General features: G+C 37.5%; 1 protein-coding gene across 1 annotated transcript; it reads right to left on the reverse strand.

Moving 5' to 3' along the window:
• Positions 1–598: 598 nt before the first annotated feature.
• On the reverse strand, positions 599–9,828 carry LOC129397334 (putative inactive fatty acyl-CoA reductase 2-like protein). Its single transcript, XM_063595084.1, has 4 exons — positions 9,729–9,828; positions 8,919–8,969; positions 2,912–3,086; positions 599–2,140 (listed from the first exon to the last, which is right to left on the reverse strand). Exons 1-4 carry the CDS (start codon positions 9,826–9,828, stop codon positions 2,083–2,085), a joined length of 384 nt encoding a protein of 127 aa, XP_063451154.1. The 3' UTR covers positions 599–2,082.
• Between the last annotated feature and the right edge of the window lie 1,650 nt (positions 9,829–11,478).

Here is an 11,478-nt window from a genome sequence, read left to right on the forward strand (position 1 = left end):
CCAATTTCCTCTGGAGTAAACTACCACACGGGGCCTCATGTACCAGTTAGATAATCCAAGTCAGCCTTTATTGCATAACCTATCTAAAAGATTGGACTCTACATTCTGGCTCTGCAGAACTGAGAGAAGAAATGTATAAAAAGGATAGTGATATTGCCTTTGTCTATGGGAATTCTTGAGTCTAATAAAAAAATCTGGGAAAAATCTAACTTCATGATTACACTTGGGCACATAGGTGATTAATACGAGTGAAGTAACAACCATAAATACAATCGTAACCACAAGAACAACAGTAATTCAATTTTTCTCACTTCATAGGTGTTCTTATGGTATCTTGTAGGTGCTCTCCCCAAGCCTCAGGTGTTCTTCCATAATCTCAGTTGATGGAAACGCAAACACCACACTCTCCTCTGTTCAATGTCTGCCATCCCTGTCTTTTTGGCCTCTGACTCTTCCCTATACTACTGTCTATGTACTTGAGATCTTCACTGACATAGCTGGGCTCTGTATTTATTGATAAGAGTATCTCTTTTCTCTTAGACTAGGCATGACCAAAAGGTTAATCTGGGTTCAAAGATTAATGACAATGACCACTCAGTTTTTATTCAAGATCAATTTTATTTGTTGTAAAAACAAACAAGCGTTATGTTCCAGACATATATAAGTGAGTAGACTTATGCCCTGGTGCTTCCTTGGCTCTTCACAGGATGCAAAAACAAATCCTGCCAGCAGGAGGTGGCAGGTTGCAGAGATGGCTGGTTGCTCTTTGAGCCATCTTGGCCTTGCCTGGCATGCACAGGCCCCAGCACAGCAAAACATTCAGGGAGTAAGAGTGTTGCACAAAGGATTTTACCAACCTCGTCACATTAAGCAGCATTCAAGGATTTGCTGACCACCACTTAAGCAAATTTTGTGTTATGCTATAGCAATGAACTTACTTGTTCTATTTCTAAACAAAATATTGGGTTCACACACAGGCCTGGACAAAGCTTCCCACTTCTGAACTATTTACTGATCTTCTTATTCTCAAAGAATGCAAGATGAATGATGTGCAATACCATGGCTATGGCATGTGACTTTTCTAGACCTGGATGGTTAGTGTCCCAATATTTAACTGATTTTTGTGGGGGTGAAAATATGCCATCAGTTCTTCCTTCTATCATCCCCATCACTACCATACATGTAATGGCATAATCATGTCACAGTGTGTCCTCAGAATCACTATTCCTAGCTGAGTATACTAAGGCTTTCTATCTAGGTCAGTTCATTGTGTCTGTGTCTCCTCTAAACCCTCCTTCATCATGCCTACCTCGAAGAATTCAGCAAGTGATCATTCACGCAAGCTAAAGGATTTTAGCTTTCTCTGCCATAAAGATTATTGCTAAAATACATACCATACAACAAACCAACCCATTTCCCACAAATCTTACTGTCTGACTTCTCACAGAATACATAATGACTTTTATTGTGTCTCTTCCGTGTTTCTCTTTCCTAACTGAACTTTGTTCTTTATCCATGCCTTCTTCCAATCCTGACATATTTTAAAACCTTTAGCATTTCTGCCTATAATATTTGGGTTTTCTTCTTTTCCTATCTTTATTTGATAAGTCCCGTACAAATATTTTCCCCATAATCACAATGTTTTCTTTTCACTTTGCTCAAGAACTGAGTTATGAGCTCCAAATTTGGACAAACTCTACATTGGCTAAGTTTTAGTCATTTGCACTGCTAAGAAAGATGACAATTCAACATGCTGAAGATGACTTCCTCCCTTATAAAGGGGCTAACACAGAGAGCAATACTGTTCATGCTTCTGATTCTTGATCACAAGAATTGCTTTAGGCAATTACAATCATGTCTCCTCTGACATATCATATTAGTCAAGTGAGACAGAGAAAGAATATGTCCTATGTCACATAGCTGGGTGGTGACAGCTGCTTTAGCATCAGCACACTGCGTTCCCTCTGATTTCTTCATTCATCTCTAAGTAGCAGTAAAGCCGGTCCTGAATACTGACTTTGACACTCAGCTTTCTCCACATCCTTCCTGTCACTGCCTTTGAGACTACTTCAGATTCTTCCCTTAACTTCTATTTCTCCATCTGTAAAATTGGGTTGATGAGGTTATCTTCCTTCGGTAGCTGTGACAATAAAAATGGGATCATCATGCATCCTCCTTAGCCCCACGAGTAAGCTCCCAGTAAGTGAGGTTGTCATCATTACTGGATATTTAAGATTCTCTACCTATTTGAAAAACCCTAGCGACAGAGTCTCAGTTGCTTTTCTTTTTGAGTGAATGATCACTTGCTGAATTCATCAAGCAGGCGCTTTAACATTTACCTTCCTTTATTATGCTGGAGCATTTTTAATGTAGGAGGCTTCTGTGGCTTCTCACTATGACTGCTTTGTTTGTTCAAAACTTATACAGGTTGAGTATCCTTTATCTGAAATGCTTGGGTCAGAAGTGTGTTGGGTTTCAACTGTTTTCAGATTTTGGAATATTTGCTTCAATGCAATGAGGTATCTTGGGAATGGGAGCCATGTCTAAACACAAAATTCACTTATGCTTCATACACACTTAGCCACATACACATAACCTGAAGGTAATCTTATACAATATTTTAAATAATTTTATGCATGAAACAAAGTTTTGAATGTGTTTTGACTGTGACCCATCACATGAGGTAAGATGTGCGGAATTTTCCACTTGTGGCATGATGTCAGCACTCAAAACTTTTGGATTTTGGAGAATTCTAGATTTTGGATTTTCAGAGTAGGTGTGTTCAATCTGTATATATGGGTCAGATTCAGTTGTCTCCTTTAATCTTTGGCTGAAGGAAGCCCTAAAGACTTTGGGGCCTCAATCTCCCATATGCAGTGACATTGTCAAAGCCATTGACTCAGCTTCTCACCTGGGTTTCCTTCCAGTGAGCCACAGATAGAAGTCACAGATGATGGCAGGGGCCTGCTGGCTGATGGCATTCCAGTACTGGGTTCTGAAGTTGCTGGTGGTGAAATCAGCATATGGCCTCGTCAAAGCTCTCACAAATGGAATTGGAATTTCAAAGGTTGCCAAGACCTGGAATCCTGGGGGAAAAAAAGAGAGTAAGTGCTAGAGGAGAATAGGAGAATATAAGCCCATCATAGTGGAAGGTATTTATAATGGGTCACAACAATAAAGACAAAGGATTTGCTGTGTAGAGTCAAGAATCAATTTCTGAGAACAACGTAAAGATTTTTATGCTAGGCAAGTGGTTATCTGCAAAATGAGACAATGTGAATGGGTTAAGAATTGTACCCTTTATTTGAAACACCTACTATAAAACAAATTCTTGGGGAAACATGTAGTCAATAAAAGGGGGTACTGTTCAGAAAAACATAAATCCACATTTAATTCTAAGGTTATCTAGTCTATTCTGAAAGCCCCAAGAAAGAGGCTAGAAACTTTATTTCCCTGGCTGGACCATTACTGTCAGAACCATTTAGAAAGTTTCTTAATATTTTATTTGAATCTTTATTAAAAGTTTAACTTAAAAATTCTAAAGGCAAGATTTTCTTGTGTTAGTTTACTTTAAATATTTCTCTGGGAATATGTAAGACTCAACTGTCCACTCTGGTATCCAGGGTTTTATCCATAGTAGTGTTTTTATATTAATACTTAGATTAAGCTGAACTAAGAACTGTTTACATACATTTGTGAATTCAGCAGTTCTTTCAAAAAGATACTCATTTGAATTCAATTTTATTTAAGGTATGTAGGTTTCATATGCCTAAGCTCATTATTCAATTATGATGTCAGTTATTATAGTACTACGATTATTGCCCTACTTAAAAAAAAATGGCATTTTTTTAAAATCTAAAAATCTATCTGAAAAATATAACTCCTCTTCAGAGAAGATTCTCAAGAATCATCTGGTCCATAGGGATTTATACTTTAAAAAGATGGTGGTAAATAAGAAAGTTATGTACAGGTTGATAGCATAAGAGATTCTGATCTCAACACTGATGTTCTGATCTATATATCCATATACTTATTCAACATTTCCACCTGGAGGTGTAAGAGACATTCACATTTAACAGCTCTAAAATGGGCCTCCTGATACACCCACTGCTAACCACCCCCCTCCCAATACATACACAAACTTGCTATTTCACCAGTCTTCTACCTCTAACCAAATGCTAATTCAATTTGTTTAGTAGTTCAACCAAAAACTTTGGGGTTATCCTTGATTCTTCTCTTTCTTTAACAACCCACACACAATTGAACAAAATCTATCAGCTCTGTTTGAAAAATACCCAGAATCATAATTTCCACCTGCTAGCTCTCTGATCCAAACCACTACTGTAGCCTGGAATGTTGCAATACTGTCCTAAGTGGTCTCTGCCACTACCCCTGTAACCCTAGTCGGACCTCCATGTAGCAGCCAGAGGGATTCTTGTAAAATGTAACTCAGAGTGTATTACAGGAACTTTCCCATTCAGAGCCCTTCAATGGAATCTCTTCTCATTTAGAGGCAAAGCCATGGTCTGCAAGGGCTTGCACTCTCTGCATCCTCACTCTCTCTGCCCACCACTCTGACTTCACCTCTTACCGCTCCCCCTCTCAGTACTTCTGCTGCAGCCATACTGGCCTCCTTGCTGTCCTTGAATATGATTAAAGAACTTCAGCACTTACTGTTTCTTCAACTTGGAATATTTCATCCACGTGTCCCTCTGATTTGCCCTCTCACTTCTTTCAGGTCTCTACTAAGATGACACCTTATCAGAGAGACTTTCTTTGGCCATCACATATCAAATAGCAGCCTTCCCACAATACTGTTTACTTCTTTAATCTGTTTTATTTTTCTGCAATCACTCAACCATATCTGATGTATATTTCTCCTTTCTAAGATTTAAGTACCATAACAAAATTTTGTCTGTTTTGTTTGAACCTATACAGTACCTTGAAAAGTGGCTGACAGGTAATCAGTGCCTGATAAACATTTTTTGACTAAACGAATCAATAGATATCTCAGCAACATACACTTACTTTCCTTTTCCTAAATCTGTATCAATCCTTCCTTTAGTCATTTCAAATATATTTATTTAGCATTTAACACTTGCCAGGCACTGTGGTAGATGCTGAGGTAAAAAAAATTACATATGATATATTCTCTGTCTTTAAAGAACTGGCAGTCTGGTGGGACATGTGGACAATTCACGATTACAATCTTTTGCCTGAGTATTCTGCTAGAGGCCAGTACAATATGCTCTGGAGGAACACAAAAGAAGCATCTAGCTCTGTCTGGGTGCCAGGAAGGAAGGGGAGGGGTGGGGCTAGGTTTGGAAAGGGTTTCTAAGAAAGCTGTCCATATGGTAATAGCAAGCATTTACTAAAATGTTCACTGTTCTAACCACTGTACTAAGCACTTTATCTCACTACGTTCTCCCAAGAGCTCCCTAGAATAGAATAATTATTATTTTCACTGATAGATAAAAAAAATTGATCTACAGGGAGAAACTGAGAGACTTTTTCCAACTGATACAACTCATAAGAGTGGAGTCTACTAAATGGCGGGACGCATATCAGCATATAACATCTATGTGAGCATGGATTTCTGTTTAGTGATATATCCCTCGGCACCAAGAATAATGTCTATTTAATAAATACAGGAGTGAGTGAATGAGCTATGATTTGAATCCAAGTCTATTAGATCTCAAAGCCCAAGACTTTTAACCATTAAGCTACTGTCTGTCTGATGTGAGGGACAAGGAGAAACTCATGCACATGTAGAAAATGTAATTTGGCAATTGGAAACTGCACTCTACATCCTCATAGGTCAAAGAAGAAATTCAAATGAAAAATGTTGAAGGATTAGAGAGTAATGATAACATAAACATTATACAACAAAATGTGTGGGATACAGCCAAAGTGGCACTTGAGGGAAATATAAAGCCATAAATGATGTATTAGACAAGCCAAATATTCATGGGCTATATTTCTAAGTTAAAGAGAAGAAAAACATAATCAAAGAAAGCAGGAGGAAGGGGAAAAAAAGATAAGGCAATACATCTATGCAATAGAAAACAAAGCAGCATGATAAAGAGTCAATAGGCTGGGCGCGGTGGCTCATGCCTATAATCCCAGCACTTTTGGAGGCCAAGGTGGGTGGATCACCTGAGGTCGGGAGTTCAAGACCAGCCTGACCAACATGGAGAAACCCTGTCTCTACTAAAAATACAAAATTAGCCAGGTGTGGTGGCGCATGTCTGTAATCCCAGCTACTCTACTCAGGAGGCTGAGGCAGGAGAACTGCTTCAACCTGGGAGGCCGAGGTCGCGGTGAGCCAAGAAAATGCCATTGTACTCCAGCCTAGGCAACAAGAGCGAGACTCCATCTCAAAAAAAAAGAAAGAAAGAAAGAAAGAAAGAACAAAGAAAAAAGTCAATAAAGCCCGAAGAAGTTGGTTCTTTGAAAAAAAGAAATAAAATAAACCCTTTGGAGACTAGCTGAGAAGAAAAGAGAAGACACACAAATATTATGAATTTAAAAAGAAGCATAATTACAGATACAGTTTAGGACAAAAATATTAATACAAAAAAGAATGTAAATACATTTTAGAACAAACAAAATCTTAGAAAAAGAGACAAATATAATTTACTAAAACTGATTCCAACAGAAAATGAAGCCTGCAAAATTCTTTAACTATTAAAGACACTGAAGCAATAAAAAATCTTCTCACAAAAAATTATAAATCAAGATAATTTAAAGGTGCTTTTCCCAAGTTTTCGAGGAATAGATTACTCCACTATTACAAAAGCACTTTCAGATAATAGAAAAACAAGGGCACTATATGATTAGCAAACTGAATTAAACAAAATATAAAAAAAGATAACATGGTATGACCAAGTTGGGTTTATCCTAAAAATGGCAGGTGAGTTTAATATTTGAAGTCTTCCGCTTAAAATGAGCAGCAAGACAATAATACCTACTATTGCCATTTTTATTCACCATTATAGTAGAAGTTCAACAAGAAGGCTGGGCGCAGTGGCTCACGCCTGTAATACCAGCACTTTGAGAGGCGAAGGCAAGCGGATCATGAGATCAGGAGATCGAGACCATCCTGGCTAACATGGTGAAACCCTGTCTCTACTAAAAATACAAAATTTAGCCAGGCGTGGTGGTGGGTGCCTGTAGTCCCAGCTACTCAGGAGGCTGAGGCAGGAGAATGGCGTGAACCCAGGAGACAGAGCTTGCAGTGAGCTGAGATGGTGCTATCAACAAGAAAAATAAAGATCTAAAGCTTGAAAAAATGGGGATAATACTTGTATTTTTGCAGATTATGATTATATTAGGAAATTATGAGGAAATTTTATACAATTGCTAGCAATAATAAGTTTAGCAAGATAGCTGAATATAAGGTCAATATACAAAAATCAATTGCATTTGACATCATGCACAAACAATTAGAAAATGTATTTTTACAAAAGACATTTAAATTAGTTAAAAAAAAAAAAGCATCAATTACCTAGGCCCTAGGTATAAATCTGATAAAAGATGCTTAAGATCTATATGCAGGAGATTAAAAATTCTTCTTAAGGGACACTAAAGGAGACAATTCCATGGAGAGATAGCCCATGTTCACCCACCCAGCTGTCTATCACTCCTTGTAATATCACCTGAGACTATATATGCTCAACCTCCTGTTAACATGGCTACTGCTCCTAGTAGGCAGCATTTTTATCCCTCTTAAGAGTCCCCAATAGGAAACACAAATGAGTTTAATTTGAATGCAACATCAAATTAATAGTAATAGCTTCCAGAAATGCTGTGTTAGAAGGGAATCTAGAACAGAGCCTTGGCACAGGGATAACCAATGTCGTATCAGCCCGCAGTGTTTGCTATAGGTGTGAGAGAGGTAGAGGAAACATGCAGGCCAGGTATTTTTCATTTCTGGAAAAGCATTTTTCAATTCAAAGCCACAATATATAAATGAGCCACAGTGTCCAGCTGCCCTGCAATAGAACTCTCAGTGTGGTACCATGGCTTACCATTGGAATACGAAGAGCTAGTGGTACCTATGTAACAGGGATAGAAGGGGTGCATTAGTTAGTAGGTACTAAGAAATTCTACAGAATAGCAAAACTCCTTACTTTTATCTTCTACCATCATTAGATGTTTAAGTTGTACTCAAATTGATTTCCATGGTTTTTGTACATGGATCAGATTAAATCCCTTACATTCAGACAAATTAATCATTTGTATAGTACAGGGTTTCTCAAAGAGCATTTCCACAAGCATCAAGAATCATCTAGATGCTTATTAAAAATACAGTTTTCTCAGCATCACCCAAGACCTTGGTCACAGGGTCCAAGAAATCTGGGTGTTGTTTTTATTCTCCCATAGTGATTCCTATTCACTTTTACAAATCACTAGTAGAGTAGTTAATGCACACCCAAGAGAAACAAGTTGCATAAATTAGTGATCACTATTACACACTCAATAAGGAAGGAATAACATCACCCGACTTTTCTAAATCTCATTGGTCATTGATCACGTCGCATTCTCAGTGACATATCAAGAAGGGAAGGGGTGTGTATAGGACCCACTGCCCCAGCAGGGAGGAGTATTTCAGTATTTTATCACTGAGATTCTTTATAACTGCCAACTTTTGCTTTATTTCATCGTTTTTTAAAATCTCTATAGCCAATGGACCCCCTACTGCTTACAATCATGTATGTGTTCCCAATGACTCCTTTCCTTGGTAACCACAGTACATTCTAATTAACTACCACACATTTACAATTTCTCATTATTTTGTCTCTTTGCTTACTTTTTGTCCTCCTCCCCATGTAGGCTCTAAGCTCCATGACACACTGTCTATTTTTTCTCTGTGTCAGACACTAGTAATTATGCAGTTACATGGCTAAAGTACTTACCCATTTTGCCCCGGTTGCAGGGATTGAGGTTACCAGATGTACAGTGGTAGACTAACACTTACTTAGGTCTGGAAAATGAAATAAAAATTAAATAAATACAACTGAATGGAAAACTAATGAAAGAAAAATAAGGGAAAATAATATTTAGACAGAGTGGTTTCAATAATTCATCTGATTAAAGCAACCTATGCAAGAAGGCTTCTGTATTTTTTTCTTTCTTTGGGTTAATAAGCAAAATGGAAGAAGACTAGCAAAAGGGTGTGTGCGGAGGTGGGGGGATGTGTGTGTGTGAAAGAGATGTTAAATAGGAGTGACATATTATGAAGCACATATGTGTGAGTTCACATAAAAAAATTTAATTCTGTTTACCACTTACTAACACAGCCAAGTGTATGAACAACCTGTTTTTTTTTCCTTTGTACCAGGAAACTTCCCCACACATAGTGATTGAACACTTTTGGCATGAACCAGAGTTCAATTAAAGAAAATTCTCTCATTTCATCCACTTCTATCTCCTTTGTCCTAAAAAAGAAAGCTGAATGTTAAACTACTGAGTAGAAAGAAAAGCCTTTTGGTTATCAAGAATTGTATGGTTAAGTGATTTAAATGTTTTATTACTTTGTGAGTAGCCAAGTACTAAAGTGTATTTTGAAAACAACTGAATGTATATATGATGGCATATTAGGAACTCTATAAAACACTGAAACAAACACCTTCTCACATTTGGGGTCTTGTACAATGAAATGCCTATATTTGGAAAATGTGCCTAATACAATAACCCTCCCTCTCATGACATCTTTGAAAGCCCACTTGAGCATCCACACCTGTGAACTGCAGCACACCATCCTACAGCTAGTGGGAGATTGACGGCTGTATCACCTGGAATTGGAATTAAGTCTCCCACAGCCATTGGAGTAGCTTTTATGGACAGAAGAAACCCTTTCCCAGCCTGCACAGGAAAAAGAACATAAAATGTGAAACCAGGTCTTAAGTAACAGCTGGGGCTGAAGTATGTATCATCAAACTGATTATACTAGTGCAATAAGTGAAAACAGCTAACATCGATCCACTGCTTACCAGGTTCCCACACTAAGTCTGACTTCGTCAGCCTATCCTAGCTTCCCAGCCAAGCGCATCTTCAGCATTTTCTTGAACTACTCCTGTTCCTCACGTTCCTTTAGGGAATAAAATTCCTCATATTTGTGAGAGATTAATAAACTTAGTTAACTACCAAACACCAAGAATAAACCTTCACATTTTAAAAATTAACTCATAAGACACGTTAAGAATTAAGGTTACACAAATTTTCCATTAATGTTTGTTTTCCATTTCATTAATGATTTTGTTTTCTGCTAGGGTTTATTAACCTACAAGCAATAGTAGGCACTAAAAGTTTAAGAAACTTTTATTTGAAAAAAATTGGTGAAATTCCACAATTAATGACAAAAACTTTTTTGGCTTAGAAAAATGGCCTTATTATTTACTTTTTCTTCAGAATCTCATTTCACCTCACAGATCACTGATGTTATATAGATACAAGAGTTTGGACTTATTTATGTTAATAATTTGTTGAGTTTATGAAATTCATTCTTTCTGCTTTGCATGTTTCCCACTTTAATTTGAAATGATTAGCACTTTCTTATGTTACTCAATTCTCTTTTCTTATAACTAGCTCCCCTTCTTTTGGACATAAGAAACCAATTTAGAACATTTTTAAAAATGTGAATAAATATATAGCTTTGCATATAATGAAAACCGCTTTGGGATCACGTTAAAATAATGATGTTCTAAGTCACCAAACGTTCACCCCAACTGAACTTTTTTAGGAGAAAGAGTTGAAGGCAGGTGGGAAGCAGAAAGAAAGGGGCTGCTAGAAAAATCCGAAATTCGAAAGAAGGTCTTTGTCACTGCCATAATTCATTGTCTCATATTTCTATTTGAATTCATGTTGAACCCAGCTCTGGGAGGAATAGAGACAGAGTCTGAAGGGAAGTCTGAATCCCTAATAAGATTTAAACCATTTAGATCACTGATTTCCCATTCATTGTACAAAAGAGTAAAGTGGGGTTTAGGCCCTAAATGCCTCAGTGTGAGCTGCGAACCCCACAGCTCTGCCAGATCAATGTGGACTTCAGGGAGATGCGCACTGAGGGCTGCTCACCTAGAGGAGCCACGTTTCTCCTTGTAAGATATTATTGAAAAGGCGTTGCCGGCACATGTCGACCTATGTAACAAACCTGCACGTTGTGCACATGTACCCTAAAACTTAAAATAGAATAATAAAAAAGAAAAGGCCTTGCCTATATTCACTGATGTTTGTATTTGAAAAATTTGCTCCAATATTGGTAGCTCTGTTTCTTGTATTCATTAAGAATTATTGATGTATACCTGCTTTCCATACACACATATAAACTCTTGTATCTGTTTTATAATAACGAATTTAATAATCTTTGAAGATATTTTTACTGCATCCTCAATTCACTGCACTAATTCATGCAATTATAAACTGCAGAAAGGACGAAATACCCCCATCTTGCGATAAAGCAAAATCCTTGGCAGA

This window comes from Pan paniscus, chromosome 13, assembly GCF_029289425.2.
Source record: "Pan paniscus chromosome 13, NHGRI_mPanPan1-v2.0_pri, whole genome shotgun sequence".
NCBI lineage: Eukaryota > Metazoa > Chordata > Mammalia > Primates > Hominidae > Pan > Pan paniscus.

Excerpts from the sequence above, each read along its gene's own strand:
- LOC129397334 (XM_063595084.1), bottom strand. The coding sequence starts at position 9,828 with ATGGCTGTGGGAGACTTAATTCCAATTCCAGGTGATACAGCCGTCAAT. Across the intron at positions 8,970-9,728 it reads TCACAGGTGTGGATGCTCAA|TCTACCACTGTACATCTGGT; the intron begins GTGGGCTTTCAA and ends AGTAAGTGTTAG. Across the intron at positions 3,087-8,918 it reads CTGCAACCGGGGCAAAATGG|GATTCCAGGTCTTGGCAACC; the intron begins GTAAGTACTTTA and ends TTTTTCCCCCAG.